This window comes from Lissotriton helveticus, chromosome 6 (assembly GCF_964261635.1).
Source record: "Lissotriton helveticus chromosome 6, aLisHel1.1, whole genome shotgun sequence".
Classification (NCBI taxonomy): domain Eukaryota; kingdom Metazoa; phylum Chordata; class Amphibia; order Caudata; family Salamandridae; genus Lissotriton; species Lissotriton helveticus.
Genome location: NC_136067.1, coordinates 1,278,710,217 through 1,278,737,434, shown reverse-complemented (window position 1 = coordinate 1,278,737,434; position 27,218 = coordinate 1,278,710,217). Strand labels below are relative to the sequence as shown.

Below are 27,218 nucleotides of genomic sequence, written 5' to 3'. Positions count from 1 at the left end.
AGTTGCATCATTGAGAAAGATGCGAGGGGCATTAGTGACCAACAAACCTTTTGGTGCGGAGTTGGACACGAGGTATTGTTTAAGGATAGTACCGTGGAGTATGGTACGTATGTGCTCTCTTTTTTACTCCAGGCAAGATAAACTGTCTCTTTGCCTGTTTTTAATTTACACACACACATACTCCTTTCTCCTCACTTTGATACTTCACCATGGCGAACATGGGCCTGACATATTCTGAATCAGAAATCGAGGAATTGATGTCGGATCCTGCAATATTTGCAGATCCACAAATATCGCAAGCAATAGCCAACACCACTGAATGGGAAAATCTTACAGAGAAAAAAAGAGAGCACATACGTACCATACTCCACGGTACTATCCTTAAACAATACCTCGTGTCCAACTCAGCACCAAAAGGTTTGTTGGTCACTAATGCCCCTCGCATCTTTCTCAATGATGCAACCTTTAGAAAAGACTGGGCCATGATCGCGTGGCATTGCACACGCGACTGGTTAGTCTTAATAAAAACAGCGCTCAGACTTTCTGAGGCACTAATGGTGGAAATTAGGGAAACTGAATCCAACTTTAAGGCGACAATTACTGGTTTTAAGAAACGGTTGGACGAACTCAATAAGGAACTTAATGAGTACAAAGACAACCTGATGCAGTCAAAAGCTACAAAACTGCAAAAAGATCAAAAGAAATTTGATTTTGATAAGGTGTATCCTTATTCTGTTGCAACTTTCACCCCACCAATTCGGAACACCAATAAGACTATTCAGATGATGATTCCTCTAACAGCAGTGGGTCGAGCAACAGCTCATCCAAACAAACAAAAGGAAGAGGCAATCGTGGGAATAGGAATAATAGGGGAAGGCAAGGGAACCAGGGCCAATACCAACAATGGCAACCACCACAAATGATGATGGGCCCTCCCCCCTATGCTTTCCAACAGCCACAATATCCCTTCATGGGCTGGAATCCAGGCTTCATGCCCCCAACAAATTTCCAAAATCAGTACAGACAGCCTTTTTTAGAGAGTGGCAGGAGGGGCAGAGGGAGAAGGAGAGGCAACAACCGAGTATCCTGGGAGGAGGATGACTCGATAGCAAACCACACTCGCAGCAACCAACAGCCAGGAACGAGCGGGATGTGAGTCATGTGACTAATTTATCGGCTAGAGTATTAACACCTATTGAAACTCAGGTACTCGAGAAAGGCTTAGGATTTGTTCCTAAAGCGAGACCTGACAAGTTCAAGCTACATTGCGAACTTGCTGGCTTTTTTCGAGGAAAGGTGATACTGGACTTAGACCAAGTTCAACTTTCACCCCTCCCCCACACACCATACCAGCGGCAATTGTAGCCTTTGAGCAGGCAGTATTTAAAGACCTTGAATCCTGCCAAAACCCCAAAGTATTTGGCAACTTCACCACTGCGGAATATCAAGCATTACAGCAACTGCAAAATGACTCCACAATAACCATTAAGCCGGCGGACAAAGGTGGAGGTATTGTCATTCAAGACACTACTGACTACGAGAGGACCTGTAATTAACTGCTTGGTGGTATCCGTAACTATACCCCACTGACAACAGACCCTACTGTAGAACTCACCAGAAAAATCACGACCCTTGTCCAACAGGCTGAGGAACAAGGACACCTGTCTAAAAACGAAGCTGCATTTTTGAAGAACACCAACAGTACCATACCATACTTCTATACTTTACCGAAAATGCATAAAAACAGGCTGCCACCCCCTGGACGTCCCATCGTCTCAGGTATCGGATCTCTCTTGGAGCCCTTGTCACAATTTTGTGACTATTTCCTAAAACCCTTAGTACAATCCACCCCTACCTACCTCAAAGACACCAAGAGTCTCTTACGAATACTATCGGATGTGACCTTCCCAGAAAACTCAGTCACGTTAATAACCCTGGATGGAGAAAGCCTCTACACAAGTATCCCACAGGACGATACCATCAGAGTCCTGGCAGAATCTTTAGACTCGATCGAATGGGATTATCAGACACCCAAGGCTTTCATTATCGATTGTGCGACCATCGCCCTAAAAGAGAACTTCTTTTCTTTTAAAGACAGGCTATTCCTCCAGTGCTCGGAGACATACATGGGCAGTATTTTCGCTCCTAGTGTGGCGGGGCTGTATGTAGCTGATTTCGAAGCCAAACACATCCTGCCACCTACTTCAGTCTTCTCGTCATCAATGCTCTTATGGAAGCGCTATATAGACGACATTTTGCTCCTTTGGTCAGGCAATGATACTGACCTTGAATTGTTTCTGATATGGATTAACACTCTAGAACACAACTTGAGGTTCACCAACACCAAAAGCAGATCAGAGATTGTCTTCCTCGATGTTGTAATCTCTGTCAATGGAACTGGACTTTCAACCAAAACTTACCATAAGCCCACAGCTAGAAACAACCTTCTGGAGTTTAGCAGTTTCCATCCTCGCCCTCTGAAAGAGAATCTACCTTATGGGCAATACCTTAGACTGAGGAGAAACTGTAGTTCTCTCTCTGATTTCGAAGAACAGTCCTTGAGTCTCACGGAAAAACTGAAAGACAGAGGCTATCCAGCGCCTATCCTAACTAAGGGATTTAAGAGAGCAAGAAATCAACCAAGAGAAGCACTGTTAGAAGAAAAGATCAACAACTCTGATTCAATACCCCTCACATGTGTAACCACGTATAACAGTCTCTCCAATCTGATGAAAAAATCAATCAATAAACATTGGAATATATTGACATCGTGTAAAGAGGACTGGGAGAAACCCCTCTTCTCTTTCAAAAAAGGACGGAGCCTTAGAGATGCCTTGGTGCACACTCGCCCCAAGGAAAAGCCACCTCATGTCACACCCACTATTACCGCTGCATGGGGTATGCCGAGAGTCATCGGGCACTACCCGTGCTCAGACTGCAGTGTTTGCCACCTAACTGAAGCAACCAAAACACTGTCGCTTGAAGCAGGAAAGGTTTGGACACAGAGAGAACACACTAATTGTAATACAATGAATGTCGTCTACCTGATTACTTGTCCCTGCCAGCTTCGTTATGTTGGCATGACCACACGTAAGATTAAACAACGTATCTGCGAACATCGGAGCAATGTTAGATGCAAAAAAGTGACTACCAAACTGAGCCGTCATTTTTTGGACAGTAACCATACCCCAAATGACATGAGATGGACAATAATTGAAGTGGTAAGTGGCACTACCAACATAACCAGCAGACTCTTTGAAAAGGAGCAACGCTGGGTGTATCGCTTGGGCACCAATACTAACGGCCTGAACGATGAGATCCCGTGGAATACAGTACTATGATGAGCTTCTCACACCCCTTTGTACCCATTTGAGGACCTAATAATTTTGGTGCATTCACATTCTCTTATAGCAACTTGACCATAACCCATGTGATTCTGAACGTATGTTTCCCACAGTAACTACTTCAACTGAAGTATCCCTCTTCCCCTGCACTTTGAATTAGCCATTACCAAATCCAGATTGGCTCTCCAGTCTCCCCTGTGACATGTATAATGTGTGTTCTGGCACTCTTTACACCACTTGGTTCACGGGCCATCTAGAAATTACTTCATTTGACTCTGTGCATATATTTCCCATGGTGTCTATTTTAACTGAAGTATCCCCTTCCTTTGAAATTGGAATTACCAAAATTTCGAGATTCCCCTGCGAGTAGTAAATACCATGTGCTCTGGCACTCATCACCTCACTTGGATCACGGGCCATCTAGAAATAATTTCAGACACCGATGCACATTTAATGTACGATGACCTATTCGGCATTCCACCACGCCCTACCGGCACACAAGCTGAGCCGATTGGTCATGATATTCAAGCCTCGTCCTGGATTCCGGCCGCACCTCCGCAGTTGGGGCGGGCGTGTTCCTAGCCTCGGCCTGGCGGGACACGCCCACCCGGAAGAGCAGGACGCGCGGCGAAGAAACCTTTAAACACTGAGCTACCGGCCCCGTTTTTCATCTTCGGGGTCCGGTATCGAGGGAGCAGCTAGGTTTTCAGCGGGTTGAGAGCGCTGAGGGCGTGAGTATACCGCGCTGTGAAGATCGCTGAAATCCTTCATTAACAAGCTAAGTGTTTACTCGTGTTCATGGTATTTCAAACCATGCCTCTTTTCCTTACAGGATGTGCCAGGTTCGCTCTAACCCCCCTCCTGAGACCCATGGTGCAAGTAGCGCCCTGTTTTAAAGTGAGATATTAGCTAGAGATACCACCTTGATGGGTCACAGACCTTTGGTCCATTGATCCCTTCAAAAGGAGTACACTTATCGTGTTTTTAACCCTTTCCACATTTATTCTTTTAATAGATACCTTTAGCACTTCACCTCCCAGAGTTATTCGATATCATCCCCTGAGGGCTAGTTGGATGGTGTTAAAAATTAGAGTTTACTTTAGGAAAAACCACTCTTATGGAGCACTGTGTTCAAACAGTAAGGCTGAAATTAATAAGATGTATGTTTTGTCTTCGGTTTGTCTATGTCTTTCACGTTACAGGTGCTGATACACTCTACAATTGGGAGTATTTTTGAATGAGCAACCCGCTCTTCTTTTAAGCACTTTTTCACCTTTTTTAATTTTCACTTTCACGTCCCCAGGTCAGGGTGGACGATTAGAGAGTCCATACCGCCGGGGTTTAGTCCTGACGAATGCCTTGGTAAATTTAAACCACCCATATGGCAGAAACATGTTGACTGATATAACTAATATAAGTATTTCTGAATTTTACCAATCCTAATACCTTGGCAGCAAAATTCAGACACATAATACTCTGTGTTCTGTGCCTTAGGGATCACTTATTAAAATTTACTTTTTGATACCTTTTTTAGGCACTTTTATCATTAATTATTACCTCACAGCACGCCCTTCTCACACAACCAGCTCCGCAGTCTTTCTGGCGTCGTAGCACACCAAAGAGGCACTCGGCCTCTTTGGTGGGGCCCGATGATGAAGCATGACACTGACTAGGTCGGTGTGTGAGGGCTTTCTTTCCCACCCAAAGTGGGTGTGTGAACTTTATATGACTCCGTTTTTGTGGTTTTCAGAAATTGATCTGACCTCTCTGTTTTTGTTTATTTGCATTTCAGGTGGCAGTCATAACACTTGTGCAAGATTGCATACTAAAGCTTGACCAGCCTCCAATCAATTCTCATTTACTGACCATGTAATTCTGGTGAAATTGTGAGCAACTTCCCAACTCCGGCAGCACTGGTAAAAGTTACCCCCATTGCTGTATGACATGCATGCTGCCTCCTGGCTGGTTGCCCTGTGCCTGCATTATAGGTAGATATGCCCACAGATCTACTCATGCCATTCCTCAAGGCTGCGTAGCCAAATATCTGAATGAATCGCATGTTTCCATATCGCTGCTGGGGGCTCGTTTTATCCTGCGACTGCACAAATTGCACGTTGCCCCATTGCCTTGCAACTTGCTTGTTGCCCCGTAGCTTCATGACACGGCTTTGCCAGTGATCAGTTCATTAGGTTCGGTACTATTATAACGCCATCCTAGCGGACCTACCCACGACTCCGAAAGGCGGGCTGTGATAAGGAAGCTGTAATTAGCTCGATCTCATTATAACCCCGCTTGGTGTAATCAGACTCTCAGCGCCGATACAATCCCAGCACTTCTCATCAGAAAGGAAGGGGGGATAGGCCAACTGAACACCACAGGAGAGAGCAGGGTAATTCATACTTTTATATTTCTGTCGAAATGTTGCTTGCTAGGCTAATTAGAGTACATAAGTGGTGAATTAGGAGGCATACCTGGAGAGATGCTAGATTCTTTCCATGCATGGTCTCTCCTGATCGCCAAAGGCAAGATGTAAGACGAGGACCACTGCATGAAATAATCCTATGCCCAGAGTGGGCAAAAGTGGTGGTGAGGCCTTCACAACAAAACCTCAACCTTTTTGTACTGGACTGAGAGGTCAGTGGTATAAGACTCAAAACAGCAATCAGAGCCGGCTCTCGACGGGGACCTGTAGACTAATGAATCCATTGCACTTATCAGTTTTTGATTTCTTGGTCACGAGTCTGATTCCTTACAGATTCACTCAGCTTCTCATCATTCCGAGGTCAATCAATTGTGTAGATTTCAGTGGATAAAAAGCATCTGTTATCTGACAATACGGAACATGCACACACCATAGTCCAAATGATGTTTGGCTGCCACGAAAGATTACTGGCAGTAGAATATTTTTTACACAAGTCTGAATTATTTGATAGTGAAGTCGAGTGTAGCTCAAGTTAACGAAATTCTAGCCTTAAATGATCTTTGGCCACATGCATTCATGGGACTCGAATTTGCTGAGCATTCAGAATTTGTCATCGAGTGACTTCTCCAAGAGGGACCCACGCTTGCATTTTATATAACAAAAGTATAACCTTCAAATAGTTATAGGTCTGTCAGTTGTAAGCTTTAAACTCAAATGCAGGTGCAGGATCTTTACAGACCGTTGGTGCCCTGGACTCAGAATTGTAAAGCAGAAGTAAAATGCCCGACGGGCTATGCCTCAAAAGTGTGCTTAAGTAAGGACCCTGGACTACAGTCCATTGTGTTTAGCCAGGAGACATCCCTTTCAAACCCTCCACGCTACAGGCCCTCAACAAGGCCATTTGAGTCGAATTGAAAATTCTATTATTTTCGGCCAATCTCAGCACCCAGTCTTGCCAAAATCTCAGCTGTCCATCTTGCGCTACTGACCCTCCATGTTCTCTGCCTTGTCTCACTTCGATCATTTCCTGTGCCTCAATTGTCAAATCAAAGACCGGAATAAAAAGGTGTGCACCTTTTAGTCGCCACTCTGTCCCTCGTACTGCAGTCGTTCATACACGAAGGTGCAGCTCAGGGCCTGGCAGTGAATGGAGTAGATGCCCAGACCTGACAAGAGCGTGTGACTGATTTCCACACGGGCAAGAACCAAGCGTGCGTACACTTCGCTGCGCCAGAACTTCCCATTTTAAGGGTCTTCACTGGCCTCTTATGATGCCCTCACTTTAAGAAAACTAGTTTCATAGCTGCAATGAGCAAAGGTGATACCTAAGAGGCCACGAGAAGGGTACGGCCCGCTGTCCCTCCCTCCAAGTCACTCATTGATGACAACAGCAAAACCGTTATTAGCTGCAAGCCTGTTTGAGTAAGCTCTATTAAACAAAGATATTATTATGACGATTTAAAGGTTCCCAGAACACAGTTTTGCTGCCAGCAGGATCTCAAGGTGATCCAAGAACCCCCAAAAAGAGACTGACCCCTCCGCTTGCGTGTCTATCCAAACAGACAGATTCTGAGCGCCAGCCTTAAAGCCTTCACCCCTTATTAATATTTCGCCTCTAATCCGCCGCTTTGCAGTTCATGCATAAAACGAGTGCGCAAGATCACGTTTTATCTCCTCCAAGTCCGGGGTGAGCTATAATTGCTGATACGCGGAGCCGCTCTCTTATTAGCTCCATCATGCTTCCCAGGGCTGGCTGATTTTTATAGCAGAGAAAACAAATGCGAGCAGCAGCGGGGAGAGAGGAGGGGGCCTGCGCGATTCCCTTGCGGGAGCGAGCAGCAAGGCGCGATAATTGATAACATATGGCACCAGCTGCTCGCTCCCTCAAGGGAATCGCCAAACGTGCATGCGTTGCCATTGAAGGCAGTGGAGTGCCTGCACGTTTTTGGGCGAAAAAGGGAATCGATGGCTAAAGGTCTCCTTCCTATGCGGCGCATACGCGCTGCATAGGCGAGACCTAAAAAAGGGAAGGACCGGATAAGGAATCAGTGGTGCTGGAACAGGGAAGAAGAGTCAGAGCAAAACACTGGGTGTAAAGTGGGGCGTGGGTGGGGCAAGAGAAAACCTAAATTACAATACAAAACGGAAGAAATTTAAGGAACAAGCCTTTACAATGCGACGGTCTGCAAAAAGTTAGAGCTATTGACATTGTAAATGTCAAACTTTTTATTTATGTGTTGGTTTTGAAAACAGATAAATAAATGGCATTGTCATTTACAATGCCAATAGCTTAATCTCTCGCAAATGTGAGATCTATTGCATTGCATTTCGCTGCCTGTGCAAGAAAAGTGTGGCTTGCAGGATTAGTTACAACAGGATGCATGCATATTCCTCTAACAAGAAAAGCAATAGTGACTTCACTAAGTGTGAGGGGGAAGAGGAAGAGGTGCGGGTATCCTCCACAGGAGTGGGGTTGGGGGGGTAATTGTGCAGTTATGCACACAAGACAATGGAGGGTGGGGTTATACACAAACAATGGTGGGGGGTTATGCACACAGACAACAATGGGAGGGCAGGCGAGGTTATACACGGACAACCGCAGATAGGGATATGCACACGGACAACGGAGGGTGTGCAGATGGGGATACTCACACGAACAATGGAGGGTGGTCGGTTGGGATTCTGCACAAGGACAGCAGCAGGAGGGCAGGCAGGGTTATGCACATGAAAAACATTGGATAGGTTGGGTTATGCGCACAGACAATGGCAGGTGGGTGGGAATATGTACACGAACAACGGCCGGATGGAGATAGGCACACAGACATCGGAGGATGTGCGGGGATATGCACAAGTACAACAACATGCACAGTAATATACACAGAGAATGGCAGGTGGTGTTATGCAAACAATGGCTTTATGCACAGCAACAAATGCAGGCTGGCAGGGTTAGGCACATGGACAACGGCGGGCAGGCGAGAATGCATGCACACAACGGTGGGTAGGTTATGCACATTGACAATGGCGGGCGGGGTCATGCAAACGGACAACGATGGGTGGGAAGGTGTGGTTATGCACACGGATCATGACAGAGGGATATGCACATTGACAACGACGGGTGGGAAGGCGGGGTTATGCACACGGACAGCCGCAGGTGGGGTTAAGCACACAGACAACGATGGGTGGGCAGGTGTGGTTAGGCACACGGAGAATGACAGAGGGATATGCACATTGACAACAGAGGGTTGGCGGGGTTAAGCACACGGACAACAGTACAGTACAATACAGTGCACAACTCTTCAGTACAGGTGCTAAATAGTGCTCGCTCCTCACAGGCAATGCATCGCAGGGAGGTTAGACTGGACCTCACTCTAAGCAGGCACATTGTGCTGAAAGAGACCTGCCCGTCCACCCTGCGCTCTGGATCCACAACTCGGGCATTGTGTTTTCTTCCCCTACTTATGGGCAGCTAAGTGGATGGTGTGTAAAGGGGGTCATTTGTACACACTGGGGCGCCACGGTGGGGGGTGGGCGTTGTTATAGGCGCAGCACGAGCTCGCTCTGCGGTACTGGCTGATTGAGGCTGTACCGGCAACTAACTGTATGTGCATAATCCCAGGCTGCGGCAGCTTTAAACACCATGGCCAGTGGCCGGGCTGCCAGCAGCCGTCAGAAGTACCAGGCCCCCGCACCACATCAAGAGGGGGCCGAGAGCGGGCACCTGGGAGCGGGACTCCGTGCCACAGACATGAGAGATGGCACACCCCTCAAACCAGTCTGTGGTTCGCTGCACCGACCCCGGTTACTTAATCGACATATACACAGCATTCACGCCTTCCTCCAAAAGCGGACTGCGTGTGACACCCACAAGAGCGAAGAGTAACGAGGGGGCCGTGGACAGTACAGCCCCCCGGACCCGCACAGCACGTTTGTAGAGCGGCCATGCAGACACAGGGCCACACATTGCAGCAGGGCACCATGGAAGAAAGGGACCCCAGGAGAGGGCGTTGAGCTTTTATGAGAGCAAACTCAAATGCATGAGCGGGCGCTCTTGGGTGCAACAGTACACCCGGTTGTAGGGGGCATGCACATGGCACCGAGGGGTGGGCCGTTACACCTACAGTGGGAGAGGATGACACGCACTAGAGAGCAGGCAACACCTACGAGTTCAAATGAAAACTACAAGGTAATACAAAAGGGCATTCCCAACTGGCAAATTAAATAAGAGGTGCTAGCGCAGGACATTAAGGCGCACTGGGATGTATGGAAGCTAGACTAGGAAGTGTGGAACACTCCAATATTTGAGGTCACTGGCCGGGGAGGCGGTGGTGTGCTGCTGGCCATGGTAAGCGCCAATTGATCTACCCTATTCAGAATTGTACCTGCTTCAAAAGGAGGGCAGCCGCCAAGAGCCGCAGAGCCCGGGTGATGTGCTGTGTCCTCCGCCGCAGGGAGCCCCGCGCTGCCCCGGGACAGCGGGGAAACTCACATTTTCTACCCATTGCATGTCGGTCGATATATTATTTATCAGGACGGGACGTAGCAAAAACTTTTTATACAAAAATATTTGAGTAAGTGAAATGAGCACAAAGCATACCTGTCTCGGTGACTGATTAAACAGAATTGCGTGGTGTAGAAAAGCGAACGTGCCGAGTGTTTCCGCAGAGGTTGGTAAAAGCACGACTTAAAAATAAATACCTAAAAAAGGGTAAATTCAATGCCAAGAGTGAACATAACATCACAGAGCTTAGAGGAGCGCCGAGCATTGTTCCCGCAGGTTTGTACAACATGTTCGGGGTCAGCAGCAAGTCAATTTGCTGCTTCTGGCCTTTGAGTGAGATTGTGGCGAATGTGTGACCGTTATTTAAATAAACGATGCTGTGGGTCTGAGACAACACCTCTTGTGGGTCTGAGATTTCAGGTGGCTGTCTTTGGGTGCAGATGTCCTGCGAACTCACACGTGACTGCACTTGATACCCAGAGCGGGTTTGTGGCAGATTTAAATGTTCTTGCAGTTGAAGGGAAGCTGCTTTGCTTGGGATAACTACCCTTGTGGCTCAGGAGGCCTCTGGCGTCTCAAGCAAGTGCTGAGACTAGTGCTTCTGTGGGCAAGAGGGTCTGGGGAATATGAGAGGAAACATTTTGCAGTTTAGGGAGGCACTTTGGTGTGGCCACGATAGGGCTGGAATCGATTTTTTCCTTTTTTTTTCTTGATTGGGTTCATTAAGCCAATACCCTGAAAGATTTAATCACTGTGTCAGATCAGGGGCCTCTCGGGATCACAGTTCCGCAGCCCCTGGGGATTTACAGCCAGGCAGGACTGCGCTCAAAAGGATCCAGGCCCAGGCCTCAACCACGGACCTTCGGCAGGGAAATTACAGCACAGAGGGGGGAGGGGGGAGGGATGAGAGGGATGGGGGATGGGGGATTGGCCGCTCATGGGCTCTTCTGTGCGGTCGTCTGCATGCCTGCAGTGGAGCCGCTCCCGAGCATTAATACAGTGACCTTCGAGTCCCAGTGCTGCCACCCTCACAGTCCGGTACCACCGCTGCAGGGCCCAACCGTGGAGAAGTGTGGCTCAATGGTTAGAGCGGCAGACCCTGATGCAGAGAGAGGTCTAGCCCGGGACCAGGGTTCAATTCCCCGCCTCGGCGGTTCTTGGGCTCAAAATTCCACGGACCTGATAATTCTCGCCTCGGTGCCTATTCCAATCATGGAGTCCCACTCTGCAACTCTGGGCAATAGCTTGCTTAATCTCCACAACGGCCCCCACAACGCTAAGGATGCCTGGCCTCCACCTTGGGGGTGCCCAGGAGTGGATACCTCACAGGGAAAGCCAGGATGGGTTCCACAGCGGTATTCGTACAAGCGCCTTGAGACCCTTGCGGGTGAGTAGTGAGCTATACAAGTATCAATTTACATTTACAATTTTAACCGTTCACTCTGGCAAACAATTCACCTGAGGGGGATAGCCCGTGTCTTCGACCACCACGTTGTACTCAGTGCAGTATCGGTAGGGCGGCCCCTCCTCCAACCTCCGGGCCTCTCGGAACTACTCGAGGGGAGGAGATGAAGGTCCCCAGTAGCGCCCCACTACGCTGTAGCACTGCAAGCATTGGAATCGGCCTCAGGAGGTCAGTCCGCTCTTGTGAACCGGCGGCTGTTCAGCTGCGTGGAGCGTCTCCAGAGGCCAGTGCGATGACGGGCCGCCATCTTGCCACAGTCTCGCTCGATCAGCCGCGATCTCGGCATAACCTCTGCACGTCGTTTCTGGCACCAACAGGGGCCCCCACCGATCCACAACGCGGGATTCAATACTTGTGCTATCGTCTGGAGGCTGAAAGCGGTGATGAATGTTGCAGGATCGGGTAAGGATCACAAAGTCCGGCGGGAGCTCTCCTGTCCCATCCACCACCCCTCCTTCCTCCATCAACTGAAGAGAGACTGACTTCCCGCGGACGTAAAAGGTTCCTTATCTTCTTGATGGGGCCATCTGTTGGACCCATAAAGAAAGAAAGCAAGCTTTTACGCCAGCAGGAAGTCAAGTAAGCCAGTCTAAAAAAGGACAGGGCTTAGAGAGAAAGGAGAACGTCACTAGGACCTCTTCTCCAATGGCTGGCCACCGTCTAGGATGCCAGCCAATGGAAAAGAGGGGCGGGGCTTAACCTCGCAAGTGAAAATCCCTCGGTCATGAAATGTTGCCAGCTCGACTGCGCATGTGCGGAGTCTTTCACAGGCCGAGACCTAAAAACGGACTACTGTGACAGGGCAATATTTAGAAACAAGCCTTGGTACAGTCAGCAAGTCTGGCTTTTTTGTTATGTAATGTGTGTTTTGTCATAGTTGGGCGACTCCACTGTTTTATAAAGAAACCTATTAAGTAATTTGCTAAATGGATTTAGTTAGCAGCACTGATTTATAACAAACTTAGTAATCCACAAAGCATGTATTATCTAAACAATAAAGTTGTAGAATGAGCAATTGAAATGCTGTTTCAGCAAAGTAAATACATCAAAAAACACACACAACCTCAAGTCTAACAAAATGACTCTTTCGGCTAATCACCAATACATAATGGGAATACCCAAGGGACAATGTTACAGTCTATGACATGTCATGGCCTTGGACTGCCCATTCAAGCTATGGTAAACAATGACAAATGCATAAAAACCAACGGTTCACCGGGCCAGACCAAAAGCCCATAATCTGCATTTCTCACCGTACTTTTTTGAAGAGAAGACATAAGGCACTAGAAAACAGCCTTAGCCAGAACTAAAAAAGGCAGCTTACAAAGTGAGAGGAAAGGAGTGGTTTTAGAAAAATATTAAGGAGAAATGAGAAAGCCACTGCGTAGAAGTCCGAATTGGAGAGGGCAAAGAAAAAGAGGTTTTTGGAGAGCCATGAGAATGCAAGGGAAAGGGATGGTGTGGAGAAGCAATAGGGGGCTTTTACTTTAAGCACCACTGAGTCTGCACCAAAAATTAGGAGAACGAGGCAGGGAAGAAAGTAAAAATAAATATGAACAGTAGAGAACGAGAAAGGATGCCTGATCAAAAGACATTCCGAGTTTGAATTGTTAATGCCGAATGCCATACATCTCCAAATGAGGAAACAAATTCAACAGATATTTATTTCACTATGTTGTCTTGACTATGATCCCAAAAATCCATAATGAATACAAAAATAAGCTAACAGAAGAATGTTAATGTGGCATTCATTAGGCTATTTTGTAAAAAAAAAAGTTCTAAAAGCTGCCAAGTTTCTAATGTAGCAGCAAGTGTGTTACCTAGGGCACATACAGGAGAGTGGGCAAGGGTTTTGCCATGGTCTATCAAAGACATAATGAAATTCAATTGCAGCGCAAAGTTACAGAATGAAGGCATTTTCCTATACCTTCTTTAGCCTCCAATCGTTAAACGTGCCATGCATCTGTGCCTAGACGCTGGGCCACCGGCACCTGTTTGTAAATTATAATAAAATATAATTTAAGCACCATAGTAGGCTGCGTCACATTTTACCTGTTTGTACATGTATCGAAGCATGAAGTCCAGCAGAAATGATTTGCCTTTCCGGAAGGCGCCAGCCACAGAAACCACCACCACATTGAGATCTCGTATATGTTCTTGTAGTAAAATCTGCTCCAATGCCCTCTCATCGAGCTCAAAGTCGTGGTCATCTTCATGCGCCAGAACTATCTGCACAGGCCGAGGAGCTTCGTAGGCCACAGGTTCGGAGTCACATTCGGTGTCGTCCATAAACACCTCATCTGGAAAAAGATAAAAGAATAGAAAAAAACGACTGAAACACTTTTAAATTAGCAAGAAAATCTAGAGAAAAGGAAATTAGGGTGGACTTATGGGACAACCTGGATAATGAAGCCAGATCTAGTAACCGTTCTGAGTTCTGGAAGCAGGTAAATGCACCTTATTTTAAGAATCATAGTGATCCATCATTAGACACACATGTCGATGAGGAGGCATGGCTATCTCATTTTGAGAATATTTTTACTTCACATCCAGGTATAACAAATTGGCAAGCATCAACGCAGGAGAGGTCTCTAGGGCCCCTATCATTTTCATTTATTGAAGTCAAAGTGGGGCTGGACTCATGTAGCTCAGGAAAGGCCCTGGGACCCGATGGAGTCCCAATAGACTTTTTCCAAGCTAATCCAGATTTATGGATTCCACTACTAACTAATGTCTTGAACAGTATAGTATTGGTAGCTCCCCCCTTCATGGTCTACAGGGGTTATAGTACCTATATACAAAAAAAGGGGATAGGGCAAGCCCAAAAAATTACAGACCTATTTCCCTGATGGATACAACGTCAAAGCTAATGGGCCGCCTTCTCCTCTCTCGATTAGAGGACTGGGCTACAGAAAATAAGATCTTGATCCAGGCCCAGTATGGATGGCTTCCAGCAGGGAAGAGGTACTGTGGATCAGTGCTTAAATGTAGCACTGATCATAGATAAATATACCAGAATGAAGGAGGGGAAATTATACATGGCCTTCATGGACCTCAGCGCAGCGTTCGACTGTATGGCCCATAATAAGCTATGGTCCATAATGGAGATGTTGGGGGTTAAACCTGCTATACTAAACTTTTAGGCAATGATATGCAAACGCTACGGCATCAGTGCGTTACACCAAAACTGGAGACTGTACACGTTCCTTTAAAATCTCCAAGGGAGTAAGGCAGAGTTGTGTATTGGCCCCTTTTCTCTTTTCACTATACACAAACGGAGTAGAAAAGACATTAACAGCGGCCACCAGGGATGTTCCCCTTTTTGATGATCAAATGCTACCACTACTGGCTTACGCAGACTATGCAGTTTTGATCGCTAGTACAGGGATTGGGCTACAAAGGCTCATAACCGCATAGGTCTCCTTCATGGATTCACTCCAGTTAAAAGTGAACCAAACTAAATCTTTTGTATTAATAGCAGGGGCAACAAAAAAAGAAAAAGGTACCGCACTTCGGTGCAGAAATGAAGAAAAATTGAGGTAGTGGATTCCTTTCCCTACTTGGGCATCCTTTTTGATAAAGATCTGCTGTGGACAAAACTGGTGGAGGGGAGAAAGATGGTGATGAAGGCAGGTATTTTTGCAATAAAAAGCTTTGCCAGAAAATTGGGTGCAAAACCCCTAATACCGATAAATATATAATCAGGCACGAGTTAAAGCATCAGTAACCTACGAGCTGGGGTGTGGGGTATGTGAGGTATGGTCGCACCGACACCACTACAAATTACTGAAAATGTATACTTTAAATCTGTAGTGGGTTTACCTCCCTTCCTTACAAATGGGATTTTACACTCTGAACTGGATCTCCCTTATATCTCAGACTACATACGCTCCACTCCTCCTCTGGCATTCAATCTGGAGGAGAGAGACAGTCCCACTGAATCAATCAATATTAAGGGGCTGCCTAGCAATAGACAAATGGTAGAGGTCTAGGTGGCTTAGTTATGTAGAGTCAGCGTTAAGGGAGATCGGTCTCCACTAACTTTTTAAAGATCCCCTAGCTTGCAAGAAGGTTCCCAAACACAGGGTTAGTGAAATGTTTATGTTGATGGCCAAGTATAAACGTAATGAACACCATAAAGAGCAATATGTAGCCCAGGTGTATGGCCTCAACCCACCATTAACTAGGAGGTTTCTCTTATCTAGTAAATATACATAGGATGTAACAGATTTATATTACTAAGGTTTCGCACCAACTTGATTCCTCTGATGTTAGGTTACCCGGAAAAAATATATAAATCACGCCAACTTAAGGGCATGCCCTTGTGACAACCTATCACCTCAAACAGAATTGCATATATTTTTATTTTGCAGCCTATACGAGAAGGAAAGGAATGTCCACCTTAAACCAATACTAATGAAAATTAATTTTAAGCAGTGTCGGATAGCATTATATATTTTTTAAGAACACTCCCTGACCCTCTGGTTTGTTATTCAGTTGCGTCATTCCTGTGGGCTTGCATGAGGAAGAGGAAAGGGATAGTCTGTAGGATACAGAGTCTGTAAAAAGAATAATTCAAGCTCATCGAGCATGTACACGAAATGGAATTCTTATGTATTTTCGTCATTATCCTAGAACTGTGATGAAATATTTGTATTTTTTAAAGACAGAAATTTGAAAGAATTTTAATGACTTATTTATATGTGCTTTAATGATCTTTTAACATGATCGAATAAAGACGTATTGATTGATTGACTGAAACACTACAAAGACAGTTCGAAAATTCATGCGCAGGCACGTATAAGACGAACTTCACAAATAAACACAAAACTGATATCTGCAAATGTCAGTTACCCAAAACGTCGACACTGCAAGAACTGCTGCTTGACCTAATCAAGATAAAGATAATGTTCTCAGTTTCTCGTTAGAGCGCAATAGCCCATGACTACAGAGGCATTCCAAGGACTAGAGAAACATTACGCCTGCAGGCGCCTGTTTTTTTAGGGCAACAAAATGCTCCTCCCATTAAATATTTAATTACGCAGGAATTTTATTTCCTCTTTACAAAAGAAACAGTTTAAAAAATTTGAAATTAGCAGTTAACATTAAACAAGCATTTGCAATACAATCTGTCTTGCATTTGCAAAAGTTAGAAATATTGGCGTTGTAAAGGACAATGTTTTTAACTTTTTTGTTTGCAGTGAAGTGATCATCTAGAAAATGAGAGCATGCTCTACCAAAAAAAATAACATTCTAAAAAAAAGCAGTTGCATAGGTTTCTAACTTATGGTAGCATAAGGGTGGGGAAAAGGCAATTAAAAGCTACAATTTGCAACTGGTTTAACTCTGCTTAACCTCTTCCATAAATCGGCCGTCCCCCTGCTGACTGACGTCACGGTGGGCGTGTGCGTCGATCGCCGTCCGCCGCGTCAGAGCGGTTAAGAGAAATAGCAGACTATATTCCTGGAATGTAAGAAGGTATGCACGAGGACTGGGGCAGGTTTCCTAAGGTAGATCAGTTTCCCTAATTTTGAAAGGGTGGAACCCTAACGTGCAGCACCACAGAAGTGGAGAAGTGTGGCTCAATGGTTAGAGCAGGCAGACCTTGATGCAGAGCTCTGGCCAGGGACCAGGGTTCGATTCCCGCCTCGGCGGGTCTCCGGCTCATTAATTCCCCTGACTGGATATTCTCGCCTCAGTGCCTGTTCTGATCATGGGTCCCACGCTGCAACTCTGGGCAATAGCTTGCTTAGTCTCCACAACGGCCCCAAAAGCGCTGGGATGCCTGGCTGCACCTGAGGGGTGCCCAGGAGTGGACATTTCCCAGGAAAGCCAGGAAGGGTTCCTAAGCGGTATACGGACAGCGCCGGGACACCTCCGGTGGAGGTAGCTGTGCGCTTTACAAATTCCGACATTTACATTTACATTTACAGAGGGGCAAAGACATATCAGCAAGAAAACAGACTACAGTGCAACATAACGCAGGCCAACGCTGCCACATTTAATCTCCTAAAAACTGCTAAACCACCTATCAGAAGAAGCTGGTCTGCTATTAACCAAACCCCAAATTCCAGCACTGGTAGAAGCTCTAAAACAAGAGGGTGCTGTGCATAAGAAAAGAAAGGGGTGCAGCCGCCATGCTGAAAGAAAGCACCGCAGCCGTAAAGTCTGCCACCTCACACAACATAAAAAAGTATTGCTTATCCCTGTGCGTACAAAATTAATATGCCCTTGTGTAAAGCAACTGGTGTTCATGTAACGCGCTCAGATTTCTACTTCACGCTTTACCAATGTACATTAAAAGAAGCAGCGAACTTGGAGGGGTGGTGGTGGGGGCAGGTAAGGAGTGTTGTGGGAGGGGTGAGGGGGCACGCGGTATGACACGGGGAGAGTAAGTGAAGGGTAAAGCAGAGAAACGAAAACAAAAAACAAGCCCTTCAAGGCAACTGGTGTTCATGTAAAGTGCTCCGATACCTACTTTGCTACTTGTTTTAATGTACATTGATAAAACGCAAACTCTGAGGAGTGGGACTGGGCAAGCAGTGTTGTGGAAGGAGTGAGGGGGTGGGTGGACGGCATAGGGAGAGTAAATGATGGGCAAAACTGAAGCCAAGTGCAAACTAGAAAATAAAACAAGCAGTGGCGGGTGGGTGGTGGTGTGGAGACTGCACCAGAGTGATTAATAAAAGGGATGGCAGTGCAAAACTAAAAGAGTTAACATTCACAATGGGGAAAACCCTTTTTTGAAAGCATACCAGTAACAGGCCAATACTGCGGGGGAGGAGCAAGACCCAAGATGGGACATAGAAGGCGAATAATCCATTGAAAAGCATGCTTTTGCGAGTGACGCTCTCCTTAACCAATCAGCAGTGAGGGGTGGAATGAAAGCCCACATATTGAATACAGCATGTTTTCCGGACAGCGCATGCGCAGTCTAGGCTCGACCAAAAACAACTGGCACAGTACCAAGTATAAAAGGAATTAGGAACGGCTGCGATATAACTACACAAACATTTTTTCCTCTTTGTTGCTACGCACAAAAATAAGAGTGCAAAAAGCTTAAAAGCACCCTATTTTCTCCAAGCCAATCTTGCAAATAAGAGCTTAGGTGATTAACCCCTTGTGTGCTGCAGCCGGCCGACGACAGCACTACCTCGCTAGTGCTGCCAACGGCCGACGCGGCCCTGCCCATTTTGCGGAAGTGCCTCACTGCCGCAAAATTGCGGCCGCGGCAAAGGGGTTAAGGTGCGGTCATAGGATAGGATAGGATAAAGGTTTGTAAAGCGCTTGATTGACGTGGCGTCTTGGCGCTGAGGTATGTAAAAGATCCAGCAACTACATCGTCAAACAGATTAGATGGCAGAAAAGAGAAACTTCAAGTCTTTCCTAAACAACTTGGTCGGCTTGAAATCTCATAGCCATAGGTAATCTATTCCTAAGTGCGCTGCCCCATTGGATAGTGTCCTACCTCCCCACCTCGCCCGCCTAATCTTAACCGTCTTAAGTAGACCCATGTTAGTGGATCTTAGGGTGCGTGAGGGAGTATAGGGCGTAAATAATTTGTAAACCTCATCGGCGGCGCCTCCATAAAACGCTTGTGAACCAAGCATAATGCCTTGAAATCCACACGCTGCTGCACCGGAAGCCAATGCAGCGATTTAATACCTGCTGAAGTTGAACAACCCCTGGGAATATTCAGAAGCAGCCTTCCTGCTGCACTCTGAAGAGACTGGATCTTACCCATCTGTGTTTTGTCTATGCCCATAAAAAGGGCATTACAATCTAGTTTAGACAGGAAAAGACTCACGATTACTGTCTTTTGTAGCTCACGAGAAATAAATGGGAAAATCTTTAACGTTTTTAAGAGAAAGAAACAGGATGAAGTCAGACTGTTGACCTGGGCAGAGAAATTCAGCTGGTCATCGAAGAGGGCCCCAAGGTTCCTGCCCTTAGAGACGGGAGAGGGACACTTCCGAGCTTCAGGTGGCCACCAAGAGTTGTTCCACACGGGGTGTCCCCCTCCAAATTCTATCACCTCTGTTTTGTCTGTATTAATCTGCAAACAGTTCTGATTCATCCAGGTAATGATTTCGGAAAGACAAGCGTGAAATTTAACAGCTTTGACCTCCGGCTGCTTGCAGATGGAAATAACAAGTTGCGAGTCCTCAGCATAAGATACCAAAGCGAAGCCATACCTTCTGATGAGCCTAGCCAGTGGGGTGACAAATATTAAACAGTGTAGGGGATCCCTGGGGAACCCCACATGGAAGATGGAAAGTTTTAGACTTCAGTCCGTCCCAAACCAAATTTTGTTCCCGTTCCTCCAAAAAGGAGGAGAGCAAGGCAAGGGCCGTACCCTCAACCCCTAGGTCCCTAGATTGGTTAAACAATTGCAATAGGCTTGAGCGTTTCTGAATTATATAGCCTGCCATGAGCAGAGAAAGACATTAACCCCTTCCGTGCGGGGCACGTTCAGCGGACGTAGCGTGCTCTACCTCGGTAGTGCAGTGCACGTCTGCTGAACGTTCCGGCCCCGCCCGCGCAATAGAACATTCCGCACCAGCGCGGAACGTTCGGCGCAGCGGAGGGGTTAAAGGACCTCAGCTCAAGTTCGAGAAAATGGCAAAAAGAGGATGTCTGTACACAACGCCAAGTAAACAAGATTACTTGTAAGTCCAAGCATATAACATCAGAAATTCTAATTTACTGATTAAACATTCGCCAACAGAAGAAAGCGGATGTGTTGTAACTATTATACATATCAAGTAATAAACCCCACACCGGTTCATCATAATAGAAATCTCAAGATGTGATTAACATAACGGGGCTGACTCGCATTGGCCAAATGGAGAATAGCATTGGCATGGAAATTGGGAACTGGACCAGTATTTTAAACAAGGGTAAAAGATGTCACGACCTGGGCTAGGGCCGAGGAACGAGCACTCCGTCGAGAAGACTCTAGGGGAGTCGGGAGGCACCCTATACCAGAGTGATCAACAGAAATACTAGAGAGCTGGAAGCACCAAGGAGGGGATATAGATCTGGAACAAAGTGCCTTGGATGATCAGGAGAGGGAAGACAGAGGGGATGGCACAGGAGGTAGGAATGATAGGGAGCCAGACGAATTGAAATAAGAGATTAGATGACAGAGTCGACCTGCTGTACCCCACACCTTGCAGGCACACACCTAGTGTGACATGGCACACAGAGTATGCCAAATCACATTCCCCACAAATGAACATAAAAACCATCTGAATAGATGCCACAAACACAAAATGTATTGTTGACAGCCAGACAAACACTGTAAAAGACATCCTACTACATGCAACCCAAACACCCACCCACCCGAGCCACATTTGTAGTATTGCCTCTTTTTTTGTTAACTCCTCTTTCCTTTCTTTTTTATTTACTACTGGGTTCCCTGCTCCCTTGGCATTGACGCCAAGTCGCATAGGACTCTTAATACAACATAAGCTCATGTTCAAGTTGGGTAATCGCTGATAGGCAGAGATACCAAACTGAAAATGATTATGGGAAGCAATGTTATTTGTGAATGTGTAATACACAAATGTATGATAACATGCTCAACAACTGATGTCAAATGTTTGCATAATATCCTTTCTCCCACAATGACCAGTTAAGATGAGACAGGCAAACTGGTCTAAGATGTAACCTATTTGAATCAACAATTAAATGTCAATAAAAATCTATTTGAAGAAAAAAAAAAAAAAGTTCACGCCTTATGCGGTACCGCCGCAGATTCATTATCTTAAAATATTCCCCAGGTGCCAGACTCGATGCAGAAATTTGAGAATCTCCTCCGTGCGCCAGTAGGTGGCATCTTTCGGCTCCGCGTCAGTGGTGTGCAGTGCCTATACAGGCGCTACCCCAGTGCACTGAAATCAATCTTTTTTTTAGGATATTTCCACACCAGAAGTGCAGAACAGCAGCAGAATGCGGACGGGCCAGTGTATAAACACTAAAACACTACAATTGTTACCAGATTAAGAGAAAACTGTTCACAGACGGGGAAGAATGGGTTCTCTGTAAGAACTAGGCAGATAAAGTCTCTCCCTACCACTGTGGATGGCATCCATCCCGGTAGAGTCAACATCCTTACACCATGCCCATGCACCTCCGACATTGCCAGAGAGCGCTACGGCCGGCTCCAAATATGGATTAGACATTACTGGGACTCCCTCTTTGCTTCCCTTGCCCCATGGGCAGATCACAACTAGATCTTAGGAGGTGAATTTAATACTGCCTTAGACAATGGATTGGACCAAACACACTTCTCTCTCTACAGGGTACCTCTTGCAATCCTGGAAACATCTACTTGCCCACTCACTACGGTGACTCACATTTTATCAGGTCTAGCTATTTTTAGGACCTACAAGTCTGCCCTGGGGAGTGAACTTGACATGGAAAGGGACCAGTGTTCTTGTCATTCACAAAGTGAATGAGCAATTAAGATGCCTTTAAATCTTTTTATCTTGTCAGATTTGTTGTCTATTCGAGGACAGAGGTGAAATTCCATTTGTTTTTTTAGTAATTGCTGCTTATCTTGTTCTGGAAAATGGGGCTTACTTTTCTTTCCCTCACTGCAGTTAGAGGATTTCGCAAAGTGAGCTATATGACTAAGCTGTAGGATGTTAGGTTTTCTTTTTAACATAGCATTTAAATAGCCCTTTTTGACTTTTTGCTCCCTTGCTGCCGGTTGCATCTCGCTTGGGGGCCAGGAGAGCTAACAAGATACCGGGGAGGGGAGGAGGAGGAGGAAAACGCCTCTCAGGCTCCCTAGAGGCTCAGCACTTGTCGCTGACGTAACCGGACCAGCTGCGCCAGGAGGCGCTTACGAATTCCATCATGGGCTCCCACAGCGCGGAACGCATGTGGGCGAAGCACAGGCCTAGGGCGGGCCAGTCTGCGCCTGTCCGTGTTGGGATGAGGCTTGGCTGGGCTGCCCTTCTTTCACTTACAATCTATCACAACCTATTAAGGGGAGTGTTACATCATGTTAAAGTTGTAATCTCCATCATATGATCCATCATGGGGAAACGTACCAGGATGCTTTACCCCCGTCCCACAACAAGTATAGACAGTATGTTGGAAAGGGCAGCATACATAGTCGCCAATGAGATTGAATTAACGGAAAGGCGTTGGTCTCTGGGAATTGTGACAACAGTGTCTGGTCTTATGTCCGGGGCGGCTCCAATTGACTCAGTTGCTTCCCTATTGACTTCCAATGTGCAGCCCATTGCTTTGAGCACCATACTGCCTTCAACCACCTCAGGACTTAGCCGTAATAATGGGGACTTACCCAACGCATCTTGTGTTGGAGAAAGTAGTGTTACTTACCCAGTAAATTTGGATCTACTACAACTTCTGTAGTCCCCGGGGCCAAACGCAAAAGGAAGATGGCCAAACCTACTTGTTCAAAAAGGAAACACCGAGGGGCGTGGCCAGCGACATGAGGGAGTGAGACGCGTCTCGGCTCGGCTGCCGGCCCGCTGCTAATATCCGACTATTATTTCTGCCCCAAACCTCCTTGAAAAACCCGGAACCATTAGCCTGAAGAACCGCAGGTGCACCGGCTGCAGTAATTTTAAATATCCTGCCGGACAGAGCCCGGCAATTGCCAGAGAAGAGGCGACGGACGTAGCGGCGCTGCCGAAGCAAGATGGCGCCTGGGGGAAAACAAACAGCCCAGCCCTGATCCACCCAGGGACGCGAAGCGTCGGCTCGAGGGGCCCCTCGACAAACAGTCGGAAGGCAGGCGGACCTGGCGAGGGAGGAAACGGACGCCTGCTCTGCGCCTTCGCATCCGGTGAGTGCCTGACTGGGAGGCGCTGAAGCCCGGCCCCCGCACCGGCTGGAGGGAACCCCCGGAGGCCTTTGCCCCGGGACGGGGAGCTCGGACCCGGCAGAGGCGTCGGTGGGGCTGCGGAGTGCGGCGCTCCCCTCCCCCCCCCATCCCCGTGGTGGCAGACGGTGGATCGGACTGGAGCACTGCAGAGGTCTCGTCCGTACGGGACGGCGAGTCAGGCCTGAACACACAGCAGCCCCCTGCTTCCGGGACTACCCTGAGCCCAGAGACACTGTAAGAACCCACCTTGGAGTCAAACTTTGAACGCCCGGGGGTCCCTTGGGCCGTGACTGTTGGTGCTTTCCGGGTGCGTACATACTGCCTGAGAGTGAGGCTGCCGCAGAGAACCCGTCCCAGCTGCCCGGGACCTGCTCCCTGATCTCACCCAGCTGCACTGTCCGGAGGCGCCCTGCTAATAACACTGGGCAGAAGACGGGCACACCATACGGGATACTCCAGGCCTGACCCCACTCCAGTGAGCCACATACCCCCTGGAACATTGTACTTGACAAGAGGGGCGATATGGGGAAAAGGGACCCACCCGCACGGGCAGCCAGGCAGGAGTCCATTGAAAATTATACCACGACGAGGACGCAAAGGGAGATGCCCCAGAATCCCCCGGAAACGCAGACATGGCCATGCTCCTGGAGGCGATTCAGGCCTCCAGAATCGATATCAAAGACTCCAGAGCAGCGCTTGAGAACAAGATAGGCGAAGTGGGCTCCGAGGTTCTGTTATTGCGCCAAGACTTTCGAAACCTCACTGAGAGGGTGACTACAGCGGAATCCAGAATCAGTGAAACGGAAGACTCTGTCTCAACCCTCCGCAAAGAAATGGCGGAATTGCAGGCGTCCCACAGGCAGCGGCAGTGGAAAGTGGATGACGCCGAAAACAGGGCACGACAGAACAACCTCCGCTTCGTAGGCTTTAGGGAGGGCATTGAGCAGACGGACACGGCGGCCTTCCTTCAGGGCTGGCTGCGTACCACGTTCCCGCGGGCCCAGTTTTCTAACTGTTTCATCATAGAAAGAGCGCAGAGGGCGCTTCTAGCGAAACCACCGGAGGGGGCGAGGGCACGGCCGATCATCGCGCGCTTTCTGAAATATGCCGATAGAGACCTTATCCTCCGTGAAGCCAGAAGGGCAGGTGAACTTAAATACGAGAACACGAACATTATGATTTTCCCTGACTACAGCCAGGATGTCCAAAAGCAGAGACGGTCATATGACTCGGTCAAGGCGAAACTCCGGGATCTCCATATCTCGTATATGCTGCTCTTCCCAGCGAAGCTGAAAGTGTTGTTCAAAGGCAAGTCGCATTTCTTCAGCCGTCCGGAAGAGGCCTGGCAGTGGCTGGAAGAGAGACCCCTGCTGCGGGAGGCTGAGGAGGAGGGCCGCAGGATTCGAACGGAGCTAACTTTCGGAGGAACTCACCTAAACCTCAAAGATCTCAAATCCCAAGAATGCGGCGAGGCTCACACCAGTCACCCTATCCGAACCCTCGTACGGCTGGCCGGGGGAGAGAAGACCGCGACGCTTCTTCCGCTGCCACTGAGAATCAGGAGACACGAATCGGAGGACAAGCCCACCCGCATGCAACAGATACGGGAGGACTGGATAATGAACCTCTGTCGGACATGGATGAATCAACGGACCGCTCGATGCATCCGCTGGAGGAAATGATCCGTGAGATGGAGCAGGGAGCAACCGGAGGAACGGAAGAACAGGACATTGATACGCAAGACTCACACTCGTGAAGAGGTTTGGGGCCAACATCCGTATCAGCAGCACGGCGCTGCTGGTACCGCGCAAGTTATAACTATATTTCTTTCCATTTCTTTCCATTGACTCTGATTGTTGTTTAAGGGTTGCTGCTATGGGACCTATGGCCTGGTTCACTCCAGACACGACGAGACTCGGAGCATAGCACACCCTCAGAGACAGCAGCCCCAGTGGACCTCACGTTTGTACCCTGGGGATAGGTTGATTTGGGGTCTAGTGGGTGGGCGACAGACCTTTACCGCCTGAAAGTCCTAGTTGTTAATGGTTACCTGGATGGGCTGGATGGGGGGGAAAGGTGGGGAGGGGGTGGAAGGGCAGTTGAATCAGTTTTTTGTAGGGGGGGTCCTGGTTGGGGGGGAGGGGGGTCGAGTTGGTTATTTGCAGTCAAGTAGTTTGGTGTCCTATGCAGCGCTTCCGCACCGAAAGTCATCGCCACATCAAAAGGTTAGCACATGAACATGTCGCGACACTCCACACGGCTTCCTGGGACGCCACCTACCCAGGAGTCACCCGCCTAGCTTTACGCAGCCCAAGCCATGTCAGATGACCACGACACGACCAGAGGGGGACAGGGAGGGGTTAGCATTCTGTCCTGGAATGTAAATGGCCTGGGAAGCAAGATTAAGAGAGGCCTGGTCAACTCGTATTTGAAGCGTCTAGGCCCTGATATCACGCTACTACAGGAAACTCACCTCAAAGGCACTAAATGTGGCTTCCTAACTAGAGGACGTTTTAGGCTACTAGCACACGCAGGATACACGTCTGATTCTAGGGGAGTTGCCATTATTTTGAAAAAGACCACCCCATTCCTCATAACTCAGACGTGGGCGGACCCCCAGGGAACATATGTGGCCATCAAGGGGATGTGGAATAGACGTGCTTACACTATAGTTTGTTTACGCACCACCGAAGCTTCAAGCACCCACATTAAAGGCGGTGGCAGATATTCTGATGGAAACAGCCGATACCATTCAGATTGTAGGGGGGGACTTTAATGACGTCATGGACATCACACTGGATAGGACGGGCACGACACAGAGGGCAGGGTCTCAAACTCCATTGTCCCAATGGGCTACCAGTCTGGGCCTCACAGACGCCTGGAGATGGTTACACTTGGGGGAGAGGGTTTACTCTTACTTCTCGGGTGCCCACCGAGCCTTCTCGAGATTGGACTATGTCTTTGTGGCCCGGCAGCACCTGACCATGCAGGACGTGACAGAATATAAAGCTAGAGGACTATCTGACCACTCACCGCTGATGATTAGCCAGAGGGCGAGACGACGGGGGGATAGGCGCCAACTTCACTTGACGGCTTGGGATCTGCAGAACCCGAACGTTGTGCGGGGAATTAGGGCAGACATCAAAGTATATGTTGCTGAAAATGAGGGCTCGGTGTCCTCGAAAGTGATCTTTTGGGAGGCTTTAAAGACTGTCATGAGAGACAGGGTAAAACATAGATTAGCGGAGGAACGCAAAAAGCTCCACTCGGAAACTGCCACCATAGAACAGGATATACTGATTTTGGATAGTGAGTGCCAGAACTCGAGGGACTCGGTGGCACATCGGAGACTTACGGACTTACAGGCACAGTATAGAGAACTAGTAACAGGAGAGGCGAAAACCCAAGCGCTAGCCACCCTGCACCGCCTGTATGATGTGGGGGATAAGTCAGGGAAGCTCCTAGCATGGCTTAGCAGTAAGGAACGCGCAGAGAGATGGGTGGAGCAGATTGCAGACCCGCAGGGGAATATGCTTCACTCATCATATACATCCATATAGCTGAATCGTTTGCAGATCATTATGAACACTTTTATGAGGCTAGGCCCTTGGGGTCGCGGGAGG

General features: G+C 47.7%; 1 protein-coding gene across 3 annotated transcripts in view; it reads right to left on the bottom strand.

Annotated features, from left to right (window-relative positions):
- ATL2 (atlastin GTPase 2) overlaps window positions 1-27,218 on the bottom strand; it is a 614,707-nt gene that overhangs the window by 462,761 nt on the left and 124,728 nt on the right. For all 3 annotated transcript variants that reach the window (XM_078649021.1, XM_078649023.1, XM_078649022.1), the window contains exon 2: window positions 13,782-14,029. In XM_078649021.1, coding sequence (XP_078505147.1) covers window positions 13,782-14,029 — 248 coding nt within the window. The remainder of the gene's footprint in view (window positions 1-13,781; window positions 14,030-27,218) is intronic.